The sequence below is a fragment of the Crotalus tigris genome, unplaced genomic scaffold (assembly GCF_016545835.1).
Source record: "Crotalus tigris isolate CLP2741 ecotype Arizona unplaced genomic scaffold, ASM1654583v1 scf7180000017933.3771270, whole genome shotgun sequence".
In the NCBI taxonomy this organism is placed as follows: domain Eukaryota; kingdom Metazoa; phylum Chordata; class Lepidosauria; order Squamata; family Viperidae; genus Crotalus; species Crotalus tigris.
This window is the reverse complement of record NW_024096726.1, coordinates 1,487,119-1,508,309: the sequence shown is the minus strand read 5'-3', so window position 1 is coordinate 1,508,309 and position 21,191 is coordinate 1,487,119. Positions and strand designations below refer to the sequence as shown.

Here is a 21,191-nt window from a genome sequence, read left to right as displayed (position 1 = left end):
TAATTTCTGTTCCTGATCAGTAAGATATTTTTTCCTGCCAAGTAGCCTCAGCTCTTCCACATGCTGCTTTTGAGCGTGAGACATTCCACCCCCCATACTTACGAAGAGGAGTCAGTTGCCAGCAACTTCGTCGGGTGCACCAAGCCTATTCCAGGCGATAAGTAAAGGGTCGGCAGGGACGTATCCTTCAGTGGATCACGTCGGGGTCACCAGATGTGGTGGTCTCCCATGGAGAATGAGACACGCACGCAGGTATCTCGGGATGGGAGCCCAGAGCTAACTCTTGCACCCTATTTTATTGTTACTAAGGTTTTTACATCACACAGCGTAAGCAAAAGACGTATATAGGGGTGGTTACAATGTATCAAATAACAGACACTTTCCAGATGCAAGGCTACTGCAGGTGTTCTTATCAGAGTCTGTCCAAATGGTTGATGAATGCATCCTGTGTCTACAGCGGTCCGTTTGTTATCTCAAGGGGCCCTTGTGGGAGATGCCCATGGACATATTTGTGCAATTAATCCCACACTTAATGATGTCTAATCCTGGGATAATGAACTGTATACTATATTCGTTATATTGGTTATGGCTCAGTTTCAGAATAATTCAAGATGGGGATCACCATTTTTAGCTTGCCATTGGTCTACTTCAAGAATTACTTTATTCCATGGTATTTTTTTTGTCTACTAATAAGACTTTATGATGAAGCTCTTTTATACAAGGTGTACTAATGGAAACATGGAAAAAGGCATTTATTGTTTTGGTGGTGTATTTGCTTGAAGAGATTAGGGTTTGAATTACCTGAGGAATATTTTACCAGTATCCAAAGGCATTGTCAGAATTTTATTAGTTAGATTGTGGTGTGTGTGTGTGTGTGTGTGTGTGTGTGTGTGTGTGTGTGTGAGAGAGAGAGAGAGAGAGAGAGAGAGAGAGAGAGAGAGAGTTTAATTCTCTCCTTCCCCCTTGCTTATTTTATGTTGTTTTATAATTGTAATATAAAATACAAATATAATTTATATTGTATTACTAAATGACAGTCTTACTGATTTTAATTGTTTTTGAGCTCACAGTCTCCTGGCTTCTGGCCTGGTGTCTTAACCACTAAACCAAACTGACTCACTGGGAGACCCTGAATTCTAGTACTACCTTTGGCACAAAAAACAGTTGGGTGACCTTGAGCCAGACACTCCCCCTCAGCTCTAGGAAAGAGGCAAGGGCAAACCACTTCCAAAAAGCCTTGCCAAGAAAACTGAAAGGATTTATCCAGGCAGTCACTAGGAGTCAACACTGACTCAAAGGCACAAAAAGAAAGAAAAAAATCCAAAACACAACCAAAGAAAGGCGTCATCAATACAGATAGAAGAGAATAGTTTTAGCTCAGGGTTGAATTGTGGGGTCTTTGGTGGTCCCTGAGCTTGACTGTTTTCTTGCAGATGTTTTGTTACCAAACCAAGTGACATCATCGGCATACTGATAAATATTATGGGGAAGCCTATGTCAAATGGTTCAACATGTTTAAAAAATAAGTGTTAAAAGGAGAAAACAATACTGCTGCATCCTTTGTTAAAATGGGAGGGACCACTTTTCAAACATACCTTTGTTTCCTTGTAGGCAACAGCCTCAGATTCCAATTGCCACAGGAACAGGAGTGGTCTATCCTGGTGCTATTACTATGGCAACTACTACGCCATCGCCTCAGATGACATCTGATTGTTCCAGCACTTCTGCTAGTCCTGAGCCCAGCATCCCTGTCATTCAGAGCACTTACAGCATGAAGACGGACAGTGGGAGCCTTGCTGGAAATGAAATGATAAACGGGGAAGATGAGATGGAAATGTACGAGGACTTTGAGGATGACCCCAAATCAGACTATAGCAGTGAAAACGAAGCCCATGAGGCGGTCGCTGCCAACTGAGGATGTTTGCTGAATTACTCTGACTTTGTTTTCTTTTCTTTCTTTTTTTTGAACAAAAAGTTCTTAAATGAGCCTGCATGCATGTATGGCTCCTTCAGTTACATCTGCAGAATGGTCTTAAATGTTTCTTATTGTGTGACACAGATTGTTTCCTAATTTTCATGAACTTTTTTTAAAAAAATTTAGGTGAAGACATTAAGTATCAGACATTGGGGACTTGAAAACTGATATGAATCAATTGTTCTCTTACAAGTCTTCTCTCTCTCTCTCTCTCTCTCTCTCTCTCTCTCTCTTCTTTCCTCTTCCTGGATGCTGATAAAAAAAGGTTTAAGTTACTGTTTTAATGGGGGTTTTACATTCTCACTCAGGTATGCTGTGCCAGCCTACAGATTGTGAATGTGTTTTTATTCTGAATTATTTGAAAAACAAAACAAAAAAACCCTGCAAATTTCCTATCATGAAACAGAACAAGTCCTAAGCGTGTACATCTATCTGTATTAGCTCACCCTTTTTAAAATAAGGTCTCTAAATTCTTTTTTTTTCCTCCTTAGATATAGCTAACTTTCTGATGTGCCAAACTTTCCTAACTTCTGAATCTTAATATTTAAAAAAAAAAAAAAAGTCTTAAGGGAGACACTGTAAAGTCTTAGACAATCCTTTGGCATCTTAAAAATACTGATATATCTTAAAAGAAAATCCTACTTTTTCCAGAAAATTGTAAAATACTCAGGAATCTGGAGACAGGATATTGCTTAAAAAGTGAATATGATTGCTACAATGCACTTGTTCAATTGCTTCTGCCTCTTGATGTACCATCAGTGTGAAACATAAGTAAGCACAACAGAGTGATCACCGGCTAAGACAGGCCTGTCTTAGCAATGTAAGCCCACCTTCAAGTCATTCTCTGCCCCTTTGCTTTGAATTCTTATATTCAGTCTTAATTACATTTGGTCTTAATGTATTCATTCCAGAATGTCAGGGGGCCATGCAGTAAAAAAAAAATAATTCAAATGTATTGTTGTAATGGCATTATCATTTGTTTGCCTTTTATTTCTTCTAAAGAGCCCTTCCCCCTAAAAGTGTGTGGTATCTTAAAAATAATGAGGCACTTAATATTGGAAAGGAATAACTCTCTCTTTCTCTCTGTCTCTCTCACACACGAGGAAATGTGTTTCTACATGTCAGAAACACTTGGAAAAATGCTATTATTAGTAGAATAGTATCATAACAGGAGAGTATACAATATTTATCTACTATGCTGTTTCTTTTTAGGATAATTTGTGAGGCTTCCCTAAAGTACTTCTGTTTTCTAATCTTGAGTTATTATATGTTGGTCAGACAACACTTCATATATTCCCCACCTAATATGCCTAGTGCTAGGCATAATGAAAGTTGTAGCCTAACACAGTATTGGATGCAAGGTTTAAAACTATTTCTGTTAAGTTTATGTATTAGATTATCTTAACTTTTTTTCTAGTACATAGATAGCCTAGAAATACAACATAGTCTTCCTCTTTCTTGGAGAGTAAAGTGCTGCCGCTGTTTAGGAATCTTCCTAATGCTATTCCCATAATCATCCTTTGATGATATGTAACCTTATGATATTATAGAAATTTTAAAACTTGCAGATAATCTGTGTTGAATATTAATTCTAGAGAACTGAAAAGGATGCAAGGATCATCCTTGTACTTACAATTTCACTTTATTAATTTAGATGCATATGCTCAGCAGTATTTGAAAATTTTCAATACTTTATGTTATCTGCCATATAAGAAAAACAAAACAAAAGAACACAAAGCTATACCCCAAGGTCAGTATTTGTGAATTATGCTGGGTCTTTTAGATCAAAACTGCTGTAGAAATTTAAATTCTTATTTATTTCAGTGTTAATATATAGTTTTATTATACATAATATTGATTTCTAAGAAGCCAAGGGCAAGGTAAAATTAAGCATTCCCAAATTAAACATCCAGTTGTTTGTGGATGTCAGTATTTAACACTGAAATTTGAAATTGTTCCATTTAATGTATTTCAAAGTACAAAACCTGATTAGTGACTTATAAACTCACCAACTCCTCCTTTGATCTGGAGAGAAAAGAATATAAATGCTTTCTTTTTTTTTAATCTGACTATCAATAGTTACAATTATTTCTAACTGGTACATATACTAGAAAAGATTGCAGTTTTTATATACCCTCTAAGTAAAACCAGTTTCACATAGACATTTTATGGTATGGTGGGCTAAATTTTTCCATGCCAATTAGATTCTCAGTGTGAATGTTTAATAGTGATTAAGAAAATATATCAGGTATTAATCCAAATGGAGCAGCTGCCTCTCTGTTTTCCTTCCAAGTGGTATGTTTCATCCAAACCATTTAATTATATGAGGGTGAATTGTACCAAGAGTTCTGCCTTCTACAGACATGCCATTCTTAAGACTGGAGGAAGATTCTTATTGGCTTGCTCAGGGGATAAGAGTGCCAGGTTTTTCAAAAGCATTTTAGCACTTTGTAGGATGGCAAAGATGATAAATCACCAAGTAATAAATCTATGAAATATGACCTAGATCCTTCTACACTTAAATGATTGCAATCATATCTTTGTGCCTAGAGCTTCCATTACTGAAAATGGCTGATGAGGCTCCCTCTGTTTCTATTTGCAATGGGAAGTTTACATAGGGAGGCTTGGTCTTTTGATTGAGGCCATTGCATCTTTTTGCCTAGTTCTTTTCAGAGTGTTTTAGACTGGCGTTCTCATCAGCAACATTAACGTAGTGTCGAGCCAAATTATCATCATGCTATCAAAAATCTTGTAGTTTTAGCAGAAAAAGAAAATTATGACCTTGCAGTTTCCAGTAATTATTTCTACAAGTGGAGGCAGTTCTGCAATTTTACAATAGGAGATTTTAATCCACGCAGCAAGCAGATTGAGCATTTGTGTGTGTGTGTGTGTGTGTGTGTGTGTGCATGTATGCGTGGATGCATACACACATAGTCATCAAGTTTTGGCAGCCATTTTCTATCATCTAGAATAGAATCATTTATCTTTCCTATTTATTTAAATGAATGCTTCTGTCATATCCCACAGTTAGGACACTAAAACTGGTCTAGCCAAGATGCAAAGGCACTTGTTATCATTAGCTGATGAGAGTCCTCTTCATCTAGTTAAGGTACTGAAATAAAATCCTTTGTGGTCTTTGAGATTGCTTAGGAATTCGAACTGATCTAATAGATGTAGCTTGGATGGGAAATAACCTGTTATTTCCTAAAGAACGACTATTTATTAATTTCCTACAAGTTTCTCCTGTTATAAATCTCTCTCCATTCTACATGTCTCGGTTGTGTTTTTTTTTCCATAGCTAGAATATGCTGTAGTGCTAGCATTATATGTTTTGTAATTATTTTTGCACAAGGGCAAACATTTAGTTTCGTGAGGTATTTTCTTTTTATAATTCTATGACCATGCCAAAATAATATTCTGCAGGCTGGCAGAGAACAAAGGACTGTTCTTTAGGACTGAAACTTGATTTTACTCGTACTACAAAAACACACACTCACAGATGTTGTTTAGTAAGTGTAATAAGCACTGGATATAAATGGTATTTTTTATCACTTCTAACTAATGTGAAACTGTTGTACAAAAAAAAAAAAACGACATGAACAAAAGTCATCTGTTTCGACTCGTGTGGGCCTGCCTCACAGTTGCCGGATTTGAGTCATTTTTTTTATGTCTTGTTATTTCATTTATTTATGCAAGATTCTTATATGTATGAATACTTTGTTTGAGCTCCAGTCCTCCATCTGTGTTGATGATCTGTAACTTAAATTTGTGTTCTTGACGTTGATTGGCTCTTCATGAATCAACAGATGGTAGAGTGTGACTTATTGGACAGGTTTTGAATTTAAAATTTGCAGTATCAGTGTATGATATTTATTAGCCTATACTGGCTCTAAAGTATCTATAAAAATCAAGGAAGGACAATCGTTGGGAAGCAAAAATATTTTTTCTTTTTTAAAATTCATCATTGGAGCTCAAAACAAGGTTCTTGAGTAGTCACCATCTCATTTAAGATTTTTTAAAAATGTGTAAATATAACATAGAGATAGAATTTTATTTTTTGTTCATGGATACTTAGCTATATATAAGTTATGTATTTACTTTTGTTCTGTATCAGTGTACATTGGTCCATATTAAATGCTGACAAATCACTGTACCTCATGTAGATTTTATGCCTGCAGTGTGGCAGCAGTATTGTGGACCTGTAGCTAAGCTGGCTAGTTGCCTCCCTTGTCCCCTCCTTCAATCTGAATCCCGTATAATAAACACAAAATACTTCAGACATTGCACCTGCTTATAAAATAACAATCTCATATTTACTCTGTAGTAGTGGCATTATAGTTTGGCAGAACAGTAAAACATTTGTCCAAGAATTATAACATAGCCAGTTGTTTCTTAGTATTTCTTCATTAGCAAATGAGAGCATAGGACATGAAGTACAACTACATATTTTGGGCATTCTAGCAGTCTGTGATTCTAGTTCAGGTGACAAAAGTGATGATTTCTTACATCCTTATTTAGCTCTGTAGGACAAGGCAAACTTAGGTCTCATTTCTTTCAATTAAGCTAAAGAATCTTGGTCAAGTGTATGATGTCACAATTCTTTGACATCATACACTTTGACTATCTTTGCCAAGATAGTCTGAGTAGCAACTGATCCTCCCCCAAAGTCTACCCTCCAATTTAATTGAGATTATATTTAAACCAACTTTAAAAACAGATTGTAAAGGAGACAGTTTTCTTGTAATTTGCTTCAAGCAAACCTGATGGACATCCTTGGTTCTTTCTTTGAAAGCAACCAATGTGACCTATGTTGTCAATAGGAAAACAAATAAATAAGAAAGCAAATAAATAATCAAGTTTGTTTGATTAATCCAGCCTTTTAAAGTAAGTAGTTCCAGTTGTTAATATAACATAGATTTTTTTTTAAAAAAATCTGTGTTTGGTGTAAAACAGTATTGGCTTGTCAAAATAGAACTGTAGCATTTATAATTCTTCATTAAAATACAAAAGGGCAGTAATAATTTTCTATTGTCCAAGATAATGCTTATTTAAAATGAATGTGATGCCATGCACTTAGATTGTTAGAGTAACTGTACTTTGCAAACACAAAGTTTAATATTTAACTTTCAAGGGAAGACTTCTGACATCTTTTGTTGACAATTGAAGAATATTGTTTAAAAGGTATAACCAAACCATTCAACTTGACATGAATAAAATAACTGAAACACAGTTTCACCGGGTTTATAAAAGGACAGAAAGCAGCTGCAATGGAAATGTCTATTTCTTAGAATACACAGTATGAGTTGCAGGCTTATATTAAGGCATTTAATCCACCACCCCAACAATGTAGGCAGCAGATTGCTGGAGAAAGAGTTAGGCAATGCTGTTGGCATTTTTAAAAATGGAAAGTCTAGGCTTAGGGTTGGAATATGTACATTATGGCTCTGCATGCTTTAAAACTAAGAAATCATTTGGACCCCTATAAGCCTGGCCTTCTCTGTACAGGAAAGCAGCAGCTTCTTCTTGTTGTTGTTAAATCTTTCATTATATTCTGAAAAAAAGATGTTGCTGCTTTAAAGAGATGTATTAAAGTTAATGCAACTCTTATGGCAGTGGATTTTTTTTCAGGCTTGCATGGAAGCTTGGAAAAATTTGAGTTCTGAGGTGCTTGGCAAAGTCCAGGGACTTTTTCAGAGTCATTTTCCAAGTGTCCACAGGCAGGACTTGTGTACAACCAATTCATTTGCTTTGCTGTTCAGTAGCAATCGCTGTCTTCTGTTATATAAATATATGATGGTATGCTAATACCATAGTCATCAAGAGGCAGTATAAGAAGGAAGGATGAGATTATGATGGGACAACATTTATACTCTGGTGTTCACTCTGTATGAATGAGTGTGATTGTTATTTACAATAAATACAAAACCAGTTTTACAAGGACAGCAGTAACTTGAAAACATGATTGTTTGAATAATTGTGTAAATGAAACAAATGATTTTGTAAATGCAAGCATCACTTGATACATTGTTAAAGCCTGCTCTTGTTGTATCTTCTGCTGCTTTTCATCTAATTTACTATTAATTTCTACTTCACTACAAATATTTTCCCAGTAAAAAATGCCAATGATCCAGTATAGAAAAACAAAATTAAAGGGGAAGCCCATGGTATATTTCAGAGTAGGTAGATGAAGCTTTAGCAAAACCTTATACAGTATGTATATCTGGATAGGATTGTCAGTGCCAACAACTGCTCAGAAATGCAGCTGGTAGAATGTATTAGAGTACTTAATATTTTCAATTGAAAAAAAATAGTCGCTCAGAACTTCTCTTCATTGCATGCGTGTTTAAAGATTGAAGTTGGCACTTAAGCATGACTTTAAAAAAAAAACTAACATGTGACCTCAATTGATGTTTTTAAAAACATAAAAGCACTTACGTACTCTGTTTCTTAAAATCATTTTACTTCACTTTCTTTTCTCTCTCCTCCACCTTTTACTACCTTCTTTGTTCCCTGAATTTTTTTGCTATTGCTGTTTGCTGGTTGATATATTGTAATACTGTGATCCCACATTAGAAAGGAAAAGAATATACAGAATTTTTTTAAATAGCTAGATTTCTTTGTCATTGGATTTTATACCCCCCCTTTTTTATAACACCCCAAATTAATTTTTGGAAGCTGAGGGAAAGTATTCAGAGGGAGCTCACTGGTGTAAAGAGAAGAGTGGTTTTAGCATGAGTGTAAGAAAATGCTACCCAATTGGTGTTTATGACAATATGAAAGTTCTAAAAAAGTTCAGTGATCTGCTTGCTTTATAACTTCTGCTTTCTTAGGAAACCCCAAGTGAGGTCTTGATCCTTTCAAAAGTTTGGGGAATGTGCAACTGTTTGTATACTGCACATTGCAGTATTGCTAGTCCACATTCTCCATTGGTCTTCCTGTCATTTGTGTTTTGCTTTCTCAAAAGCACAGGTTTTTTTTCCCCTCTGTCTTCTCCTACCTTTCATTGGCCTGTAGCAAATGTTAGAATGTTTAAATATTTCTATTCATTATTGTATTTGCCATGTACAAATGTTTCATTACCCTAAGACGAGCTTATAAGCTGTTACTTACTGTAACCCATTTTCTTTCCTGACATTGTGATGTATATTGTGAAATTGTATTCTATGTTAATTTAATCAGCACAATTCACTGACATGCTGGACTGACAATGCTAGCTGCTGTTTCAAAGTGTAAAGTTTTGTGTAGAGCTGTTGGGGGGGACCTCAGAGGTTCCCCACATCAAGGTACTATGCTTTGGTTCTCTTGGGGGTGGTTCTTTCAAAGCTCTTCTTACACCCCATAAGTCCATTTTTAAACTGGTAGATTTTCTTGTACAAATTCTTTACAGAGTGCAGGTACCTACCTGAGCCCAGGGCTGGTAATGATTTGGGCATGTAAAGGAAAAAAAAAACCTAGTGTCTATTGCTGCTTTGAATATGTTTTAAAAGTCTGAAAATGTAAATAGTTTATCAAAAAAAGGAAAAAAAATCTTGTACAGTCCAGTGTAAAGTTTTTAAATGAACTGAAAAGGTTGCCATCGCATCTCTCACACACTCTCCTCTTGAAGCAGTTTGAAAAGACAACCAAGCTTGCTAAGGATTTTGATTTTTTAAAAAATAAAAATATCTGGACTCTTAATTTAAGAGGGAAAAATCATTCTTAGCTTTGCTTCATAGCATAAACAGACTTATTGGATTTTGTTGTGCAGTATTGACGTGAGGTAAATTAAATATTAAATAATTTTTCAGTGGTACTTTTAAGAATCTTCTCTGCTTCAGAATTGAATAGAAAAGACAAAATGGAAAGACGCTTTCTTTATATCATATATTCTGGTGTATGCTGACACCTTACTTACATCTTTGTGAGGATATTTGTTTCTTCCTCCTCTTCCTCTTCTTTCTCTTCCTCCTCCTCTTCTTTTTCCCCTTCTTCCCCTTCTCTCCTTCCTCTTCCCCTTTTTGCACAAGGTGCTTTCCTGATATGTTTAACATGTCATCATTGGGTGATGCCATATACGCCATGATAAGGGGATCTGACCCTTCAGGGGAGTGTCTATATGACTGCCTATTTATGCTCATTTACCTCAAGACTGTCCTCTCTGCCCTTAAATCTATTCACCATCACTCCATATTTTGTACTGCTGTTGACACTTACAGATTAAAGATAAATTTTGTTTTATGATATGTGTGTGGCTTTTTCTGTGCAGCCTATTCTTTCCTTTTGACAGGTAGCAGTTGGCATCAGACCCCAAGGAGAAAGAGCTACAGTTGTCCCATGCCTTCTGCTCAGGCTCCTGTCCCTCCCTCCCTCTTCCTGTCAATTTATTGAACATGCCTTCCTGTCACATAAATGGTTTGGATTTTCTGGCTTTGCTTTTGGAACAGTTGGTGTTCCTTGCCTTGATAACCCCAAGCATCTGTATTTATTAGAGGGGTGATATATTAGCAGGGAATACATGTACAAACAGGCTACTATGAAGCAAGATTTTCTTTAATACCAATGGTAAAGATCAAAAATGGCCTCTTAACTACTCATCTTTATATTAATTTCTATTCTAAAATAATTAGACAAATCAACAGAGCTTGTCAGCAAGGTAATACCATGTCACTTTTTGTCAAAAGACTATCCCCACCCTTTTTTAAAAATGTTCAATTTTTGAAAGAGCTTCTTCTGATTTCCTTCACCAGGGAACATGAAACTATAGTTCTAGAAAAATAGATCATTTGTATTTCAGGTGTGATTCATGATGTTCTGAAAGTTAAAATTCTGGGATATCATGAAAGCATTTCCTGGAATGACCAGTTCAGCATTTTGGGGAGAGAAACAGAATACTATGAGTACTGGAAAATTTCATCCTTGGTACATTTTGCACTTCCAAATTGTTTTTTTGAACGATAGATATATGTTTAATTTTTGATCAACAAATAAGTTGCATATTACTTCCTGAAAAATAGCAGCAGTAGCAGCAGCAGAAAATGAAGTGGAACCATACAAAGAGCTTCAGAGCTGTATGTGGATTCTGCATCACAGATAGTTCTTACAGAACAGGCTATGAACTTGTACATTGATGTGATGAAAGGGTGATTTCAAGAACAAAAAGATGTAGAGAGGTATAGTGAATGCTGCCGGTTCAAATTCTTTTCTTTTAACATCTTGGGATTTCCTATTCCCTTTTTGTGTTTTGCGTAATGTTGTTTCCACGAAGAGAATAATGTGATGGGTATATATTTTGGAACATAGGAAACACATGGGTTGATGGGGTTCTAATTTCTGGACCAATAGAGAATAACTTTTCTGCTCCATCTGAGTTAATCTTCAGGTATCTGACTCTGGGTCTTATGTCTCTAAATTGTCATTCCTTCAGGCTGAAAACACCCAACTCTTCTACATCATCCTTAGTTTGTCTAACTCCATAAGATCATCTTTAGCTTCTCTTAGTCCAGGGATCCCAAACTTGTCAACTTTGAGACTTGTGGACTTCAACTCCCAGAATTCCCCAATCACCTATTCTGGCTGGGGAATTCTGGGAGTTGAAGTTCGCAAGTTTTAAAGTTGACAAGTTTGGAGACCCATGTCTTAGACCACAAGACCCATCACTTAATAAAGTCTCTGTTCTTTGCTGCATAATTGTACTAGTCTAAAAATTCACAGCCTCTTTCTATGAATGATTTCCACTTATATAATTATCACAGTCAAAATCAATGTGCCAAATTACATTTTTAATAAAAAAGTTAAAGATACAATTTCCAGCAGTTTTTCCCCCTCCAAATTCATGGTTGACTGACTTTAAGGAGTTTTAGCTACTATAGCTGAGTATTATCTGTCAGGAAATGCAATGATTACCACCAGGATATGCTTGAGATCTACAAAGTTCCATGTTTGTAAAATGAATAGATTCATTAGCTTTTAATTGCTTAAAAATATGAGCATTCTAGGTTGAAGTCATGACAATCCATAACAACTTTCTTTTGAATTTTTATTTGTAATTAGAATTCTCTAGATGACTGGAAAAATAAAAAAAAAATGCCCTTGACAAATCATTACTAGCAGTATTAAGAACTACCTGGGTGCATTTGAATTCACTTAGAACAAGCTTTCAAAACCTCTAAAGGTGCTGTTACACAACAAATGGCTGTGGCTTATTTGGCAGTGATCTCTCAGATTTGTCATAAGAGAAGTAAAGGCAATAGTTAGAAGTTAACAAATGTGTAAATCCAAAACAACAGTTCAGTTGAAAGATGGAATCTGATTCGTCAGCATTGTATCATATTTTGGTGAACTGTAATCAACTTGATGAAAGATATTATCTACTTTCCTGAACAGTATGACAAATTTAGGAGGAAAAGAGCACTGAGGCAACTGTATAAGTCAGAAAACTCAGTATTTATCTATGGTTAAATACATTGTAGGTGAGATACTCATTTTTATAAACATATTTGTTTTCATTTCAGTCCTATTCTTTGAATGGTTTATACACATCTCATCAAAGGTTCTGTTATGACTGAATTCTTTGCAATCAAACCTGGGTTAGGCGCTAGTTGTCCTAATACAGTTAATACAAACTTTGATTTGCACATTGGGTGTGCTCACTCTCATCTTACTCCTATTTCTATGGACCACATTTTGAGGTATACAGAGAATTGCAAGGGGATAAGTATTTACTTCAGCAGCAGTTTCCATTTACAAATGACTTGAGACTTCTGTCAAATAACAATAATTTAGAATATAAACCACTGGGACATGATAGATTACATCCCAGAGCTGTCAGATGTTGTCTCAGAACCATTGTTTCATATCTTTAAAAAAATCCTGGAGCTCCAAGGAACTACCAGAGTATTGGAAAAGAGCTGATGTGATTCCCATCTTCAAAAAAAAAAAAAAAAGGAGGGGGGGAACCAGGCCCAGGAAACTACAGATCAATCAGCCTAATATCAAAACCTGGGAAGATAATGGAAAAAATAATCAAAAAACAGATATGTGAACATCTAGAAACAAATAACTGGTAGCCAGCATGAGTTTGTTAAAAATAGATAATGCCAAATCAATCTTATTTCATTCTTTGACAGAGTGACTAAATTACTAGACTAGTGAAATGCTGTGGACATAGTATACTTAGATTTCAGCAAGGCATTTGACAAAGTAGAACACAACCTACTTCTTGGTAAACTAGAAAAATGTGGGATAGACAGCATCACCATCAGATGGATTTGTAACTGGCTGACAAACCATACTCAAGGAATAGTCCTTAATGGTACTACATTGACATGGAAGGAAGTAATTAATGGGGTACCACAAGGTTCCATCTTAGGCCCAGTACTCTTCAACATCTTCATAAATGACTTAGATGAGGGACTAGAATAGGAACTTATCAAATTTGCAGATGACATTAAGCTGGCAAGAATAGCCAACACCCCAGAAGACAAATTCAGGATCCAAAAAGATCTTGACAAACTTGCACAATCAGCTATTCAACAGCATGAAATTTAATATGAAGAAAAGCAGGGTTTTATACCCAGGCAGGAAAACCAAAGGTATGACTACAGATTAAACAAAGCCTGGCTCAAAAACAGTAACTGTGAGAGGGACCTTGAAGTCCTAGTGGATGATCATTTAAACATGAGTCAGCAATGTGCGGCATTGGTTGTATAAACATGCATAAAATCATAATCATGTGAAGTATTAGTACTGCTTTATAAAGCCTTAGTAAGATTACACCTGGAATACTGCATCCAGTTTTGGTCACCACGTTACAAAAAAGACAGTGAAACTTTGGAAAAAAGTGCAAAGAAAAGCAACCAAGATGATTAAGGGCCCAGAGACAAAAACATATGAAGAAAATTCATATGTGAGAATTGGGTATGGCCAGTCTAGAGAAAAAATGGACTATGAGTGATATAATAGCAGTATTCCAGTATTTGAAGTGCTGCCACAAAGAAGAGGGGGTCAACTTATTTTCCAGAAATAAGAACTAGAAGACAAGACAAGAAACAATGGATGGAAACTAATTAAGGAGAGAAGCAATCTGGAATTAAGGAGAAACTTTCTAACAGTGAGAACAATTAACCAGTGGAACATCTTGCCTTCATAAGTTGTAGGTGCTCCATCACTGGAGGTTTTTAAGAAAAGACTGGATAGTCACTTGTCTGAAATGGTATAGGGTCTCCTGTTGAGCAGGGGGTTGGATTAGAAAACCTCCAAGGTCCCTTCCAGTTCTATTCTGATTGATAGATAGATGGATATCTGCAACCAGCCAACTCTTCTGATAACGGATAAAGCCAGATGTTGCCTCTTCACTTCTTTTAATTCCCAGTAACCCTAGGAAACTATAGTTAATTTGGAAGGTGCTGAGAGATCCTAACTTCCAGCTCCAAACTTAAGAAAAATATATGGTGATTCTTCAAAGCTGAGTTTTTTATTGTTCCATATACATAGACATAAATTTTGCCAAACCGAAGCACTTTACTATCTGCATCTAGTATATACTCAGAACTATTAGGGAGGGATTGACTTCATCCCTTTTCTCTCATACATAATATCTGGAATGAGCGACTCTTATTCCTCTGGAATGCACCCCCTGCCTCCTGGGAATCCAGTTACTAAATTCCATCACACTAATGATTTTGCTACTCAGGCAAAGATCATCTGATATACAGTTAAAGGAAGATATCATAGTGCACTCTGGTTGCTTTTCATCTTATTTACTATTTATTTCTAAGTCATCACAAGCGTTTCCTAATAAGAAATATCAATGCAATACACACACACACACACACACACACACACACACACACACACACACAAATAATAATTAAAAGGGATTAGGGAAGCTCATTACTTCAGAGCAGGTAGTATGGAGACCACAACTTTCAGCAATGGCTTATCTTTAACCAATAAATTCATTCTATGAAGTCCAAAGGCTTTCAAGGTTAAGCGGAATTTTGCATGCATTTTCCTGAGCGGGGGAGAAACAGGAATAGATCAGAAAAACTTCAAAATATAATGGAGTGACAGTGTAGTCTAAATAATTCATAGAAAATAATGAAAAAGTCACCATTCCATAGAAAAAAGCTCCTGTAAATGCAATCTATAGGAGAAATGAACTGGCCTAAATTCAAAATAGCTAGAAGCAGAATTAAGGTAATAGCACAATAATGTCAGTGTTCGTGGTACGAAGAATGTAAACAGCTGTGATATTTCCCCACTGCTACTCCAACAACATCTTTGTATTTGAAATAAAAATCTTGCCTGGGTATTTTGTATGAGATTCAGCTAGCTCATTTGAACCTACCTAGCAAAATCTGTTAGTTTGTCACACTTGTTCACCAACGTAAATGTTTCACTTGCATGCTTTGTTTGGGCCGCCCTAGGAAATGTTCAGGTTTTCCCTAAAATCTTGTCAGTTTGTTATTAATGGATCTGAAAGCATTAAGCTTTTCAGCCACATACATTTTTTTTTTCTGAAGCTTTTCTTAAAGCTGCCAAATACTGACAGCTGCTATATTCTGCCAATGTTTCAGAGCTGGAAACTTTAAAAATGCTTACATCCTTTAACAAAGCTCCCAGTGACTCACACAGGTCTGCACTTGCTTGCCCCTAAAATATGGATCTTTGGAAATGCATCAAAGTGTTGGCTAATCAGCATGTAGTTTGGGGGAGGAGGCAGAATTCTATGACCGGTATAATTTATGAAAATGATGTAATGATTAAACAGGTGGATAGAAAGGGTGAGATAATTACATAATGTGTGAAAAGGAAGAATCTCTAGGCACAGGGCCAGTTATGTCACTGGTTCTTTGCTGCTGCACTTGAATCATTGGGGATTTAACACTTTATTCCAGAAGTTTGCAATATATAGTTATATTATTTTGATAGTTTACCCAACACTCACGCCCTGAAAGCGGAAGTATAATTCACTGCTTTGTTGTCATCATGCATTTGCTAGTGAACAAGCAAAATGTAAAAAAAAATCTCAAATGAAATATATATAGCTGGATGAGTTAATCATATAGATCTGGCAGGATGGAAAATGTAATCTTGTGCCATTCTCCTAGACACCCAAAAATGTCCAGACCTGACTTGAGTACAATATTACAAATGTGGCTTTTGTTGAGGATTGTCAGAAGTAAGTGAAGTAGTAAAGCCTGTTTTGCAGTTTCAGGCTATCTATCTCAGAGAGCCTCTAAATTTGGTGAAGGCACCCTTGTAATTTATCAAAAATGACTGATAAATCTCCTACAATGGTACTGATAATCCGGAGATAAGATCTCGAGCATAAAATCCAGAAAGTAATACAGGTAGTCCTCAACTTACGGCCACAACTGAGCCCAACATTTATGTTGCTAAGTGAGAAATTTGTTAAGTGAGTTTTGCCCCATTTTATGACTTTTCTTGCCACATTTGTTAAGTGAATCACTGCAATTGTTAAGTTAATCATACAGGTGAAGTGAAGCTTGTCAGAAAGTTGCAAAAGATGATCACATGACCCCGGGACACTGCACCGTCATAAATGTGATTCAGTTGTCAAGCATTCAAATATAAATCACATGACCATGGGGATGCTGCAACGGTCGTCAGGGTGAAAATGGTCATAAGTCACTTTTTTCATTTTCATTTCATTTCCCTTGAAAATAAACCCAGGTCTTATATTTATTCTTGACCCAAAAGACCCATTAGGGCTTATTTTGGGGGGTGATATCTTATTATGCAGGCATGGAGGGAGGAGGAGGGGCCATCGCAGGTAGGGCAACAGGCAGCAGGCCCGCTGGAGGACATGGTTGGAAGGTGGGGCCAAGCACAGGAACTCCGGAGTTTTGCATGGTACAAATGAGGTGGGTGGAAATAGGTAAAATGAGGAGGTGGTAGGAGGTGGTAGTGGAAGAAAGGGGTGGGGTTAGGCTTGCAGGCTGGGAAGGCCGGGGGAGAACTAAATTGCTGAGGCTTTGAGGCAGAATTGGAAAGAAGCGCAGGGAGCTTGTCCAGGGATAGTGTAAAAGCTGAAAGCACATTCACTGCTCACCTGGACTAAATGGCTTTGGTGCGATAACAGTATCTTCTACTTCATTTGTACCACGCAAAACTCCAGAGTTCCTGTCCCTCCCCTCCACCCAGCCCCCCTGGGCTCCCTCATGTCCCACCTGAGAGATGTCAAACTGGCCATGCCCACCCCCCTGCCCCCAAGGCAACCACAATGCTAGGGCTTAGTTTTGGGGCAGGGCTTATATTAGCCCTCCCCCAAAATCAAGCTAGGGTTTATTTTCGGGATATATATAGCAGCAGAAAGGAAAGAATATACACAGGTAGTTTCAATTTACAACAGTTCATTTAGTGACCATTCAAAGTTACAATGGCACTAAAAAAAGTGACATGACCATTTTTCACACTTACGACCATTGCAGCATCCCCATGGTCACGTGATCAAAATTCTAATGCTTTGCAACTTACTCATATTCATGATGGTTGCACGCCCTGAAGTCATGTGATCACCTTTTGTAAACTTCTGACAAGCAAAGTCAATGGGGAAGCCAGATTCACTTAACAACTGTGTTACTAACTTACCAACTGCAGTCAGTGGTGGGATTCAGCCGGTTCACACCACTTTGGCAGAACCAGTAGCTAATTTTTTGTTGTCCAGGCCCAGAATGGACTTCCGGAAGCGGCATCCACATAGAGAACTGGTTGTTCACATATTTGAATCCCACCACTGACTGCAGTGATTCATTTAACAATTGTGGCAAGAAAGATTGTAAAATGAGGAAAAATTCACTTAGCAAATGTCTCACTTAGCAGCAGAAATTTTGGGCTCAGTTGTGGTCAGACGTCGAGGACTACCTGTACAAAAATGAAGGCGCTCTAATCTGGTCTGCACACTTCTAACATAAAGCCGTACCGCACTTTATTTTTTAAGTTTTGTTCATTCTTATTCTTTGTAACCTTTCATTTAGAATTTTGCCAAACACTTTCTCACATATGTTAAAGAAAATCAACTTCTCTATTCCAGCTTTTGGATTCATTCTTGCTATTTTCCCCTTTGTACAGGAGAAAAATAATGGCATTCCTTCAGCCATCAGGCACTGATGTAGCTTCATGCATACATTAACTAGTTATATAAGCACTCCAAAATAAACCACTTAATATTTTAATATTTCTCCGGTTACACTAGCTATATGTACGGCCTTGCCATTTCTCAACATTTTCATAATATTTATGACTTGCATTTCATCATTTTTCTTGGATTCTAGCATTTATAACATTTGTTTCAATTTCACTCTTCAACATATTACTTTCATTCACTTACAGATCTCTAAAATACTCCTCCGATACTCCTTCACTTTAATTTCATTCCAAATAAAATTTGTCACTTTTATATATAATTCCATATACTCTACGGAAATTCCTTGCTTAATTCTCTTTGTTGATTTCTAAACACACACCCACGCACACACACACAAAATGTTAAATTTGCTCTGCATTTTTTCTACCTCTTAATCTTAAGTATTCTTTGCTCTTTGACTACCGTAAATGCCGGCGTACAAGGCAACCCAGCGTATAAGACAACCCCCGTCTTTATAGCCGGGCCGCATTCCTAGAACGTCGTCTTATACGCTGGAAACTACCAGTATTTCCGGCGTATAAGACGACTCGGCGTATAAGACGACCCCCGTCTTTGGCGCCGATTTCAGCGCTCGCGGAAGTCGTCTTAAACGCTGGCATTTACGGTATATTCTTCGCACTTGTGGTTTTTGCTATATACATTATACAACATATTTTTCTCATATTCACCTTTTGCAACATGTTTTCATTCTTTTATATGAACTTTTGCTCATCCACAGCTTCTTTCACCTCATCATTCTACTAAGCATCTTTTTCATATTTTCCATTAGCATAACTCCACACATTTTTTGTGGCACCCTGTAACTCAATTCTTTTCACTCTGCCCCAAGCAGTTTCCTCATCCTCTTTCTATTCATTTCTATTCTATTTCTTCATACAGGCCCTCAAACTCCCTTGTTCCTTTCTGGACTTTCCACTCAAAAAAGTATGTAATGCTCCAAGCAATCCCCATTTATCTGCCACAAATGATGTGATCTCAGAAGAGATACTGGAGGATTTCCAAAATATATATTACAGGGCATGGTAAAGAAATTGTCAAAAAGAATTTATATTTTCTTACATACCCCAATATATAATTAAAGACTGACATAAAAGCTTTTTTTCAAACTTCTACTCAGAAAGAAAAATAGTACTATACAGAAATCAGAAAACTAGTAAAAGAATTTTCAGCTAAATATATTTACATATTTTTATAAAAATAGAAATGTATTTCTGTTCCCTTATTCCTGCATTTTCACCATTCACTGCAACATAACATGCTATTATCACCAACCTATAAAATGTTGTTTTCATAAGTACCCACAACAAGCCAGATATCAATTTATTTTTTCTGATATAAACTTTAGCCTCTTCATGTATAATTAAACTTGCACTGTTACTTTCCTCCATGCATTCTCTGTGTATTTATCAATTCCACTAGAAAAGATCAGAACACTTTCATTCAAATCTATTACATCACCCTTGTCTTTCTCTTAGTTTCACAAATTCGAAAGTAATCCACTCTTTTATTTATTTCATGTGTTAAAATATGCTCTTTATATTTTATATTTTATATATATTTTCATAAACTTCCTTAATCCAAGGTTATTACTATATCGTCTATAAATAATAACTTCTCATCTGAAATTCACATATTATGTTTTTGAGTAGGATAGAGAAATAATTAAGTTATTAGCCGTAGTCATCAAATATTCCTCACTAATAGTAACAAGCTTCAACCAGAAGGACTGGAACCAACAACTTGGCAATTTTTGAAGAATTTCTGATGAGTAGTTTTCACTGAAAAAAAGTTAGAAAGTCATCAGTATTCCTTATACTATGCTGTATTTCAAGAGCAAACCATATTTAAAGAATTAGAATTCAAACCATTTATGCTACCTTCTACTGCCTAGCCTCTGCAATGGTTTTCTCAGATGCCTAATTAAGTGAAAAGTCTAGTTCCCATACATCCATTGTTTTAGTAATTATTAAATATGATACTAGTTTGTATACTGATTTTCATAAGCAACATAACTCTGATCAATTTTGGCATTTTTGGATAGCCTGAAGCAAAATTAATGTCTTGGTCTATATGCCACCAACTAGGAAATAAATGCATTTTACTAATAGCCACTTGGTTTAGCAGCATTCTGATTTGCTAGTTAAATTCAGTACATCACAGACGAAGGATGTTCTTTGATTAAGCAAAGCCAACAATCAATATCCCAAACAGTCTATATTTCATTTATTCCCCAAATCCTCTAATATTGAGGAGATCCTGCTGATGAGCATTCAGTCTGGAGATCCTCCATGACCTCTCCCAACCTCACTACACTTAGCCTTATACCTTTACTGAAGGAAGTAATAAATAATAAATATAATAAAATCAACTGTTTTGAATTTATCTAAAACTCTATGTGTTTCCCTCTTTACTCCTAATGATTTGTCTTCATTGGTTTTAAAATGGGATTTCCTATTAAAAAGATCCTCATGTGCAAGGCTATAAAGTTAATATGGTTTTGTATTTTATGATTCCACAATGAGTTCTATATTTCTGGTCTTGGGCAGGAAGATTTAAAGGACCTCCATTTTTATTTTTCCTGTGGAAGGAATTGTCATCTTTGAAGACATGGCCAGTAATTCTAAAGCTCAACAGAGTGGGTTGCATTAGAAAGTTCAGCCTGATTTGCAGCAATTTATTGTAATGGTCTTTTACAAGGTATCCCTTGGAGGAGATTCTAATTCTCCTGTTTGTGAGGCATGGTGAATGGTCTGCTATTGGTGTGTGAACCACTTCTGTGGCTTTGAAGCAAAGGCCTGCCACTGTGTTTGTGGTAAATTGTTCATCCCTAAGCTATGTCATTAAGAGATCTATTCACTGAATAGTTTTTAACTTACTGATTTGATTAAGCCAACAATTCTAAACTTACTTACTAGAGAATAAATTCTATTAAACACAATTTAAATAGAATCAATTGATATGGCTTTTCTCCAATGAAGAAATCTAATTGTAGGCCTCCGAGGACCCATAAAATATTTCTATACATCTTAAATTAATTAGAACCCAATAAATAAATAAATAAATTCC

The 21,191-nt window shown here is 36.2% G+C and overlaps 1 protein-coding gene across 16 annotated transcripts in view; it reads left to right on the top strand.

Annotated features, from left to right (window-relative positions):
• Positions 1–10,192, top strand: part of SOX6 (SRY-box transcription factor 6) — a 480,950-nt gene extending 470,758 nt beyond the window's left edge. For all 16 annotated transcript variants that reach the window (XM_039344591.1, XM_039344594.1, XM_039344588.1 and 13 more), the window contains one exon: positions 1,612–10,192. In XM_039344591.1, the coding sequence (XP_039200525.1) occupies positions 1,612–1,915 (304 nt within the window). In that variant the 3' untranslated portion in view covers positions 1,916–10,192. The remainder of the gene's footprint in view (positions 1–1,611) is intronic.
• Positions 10,193–21,191: the final 10,999 nt, after the last annotated feature.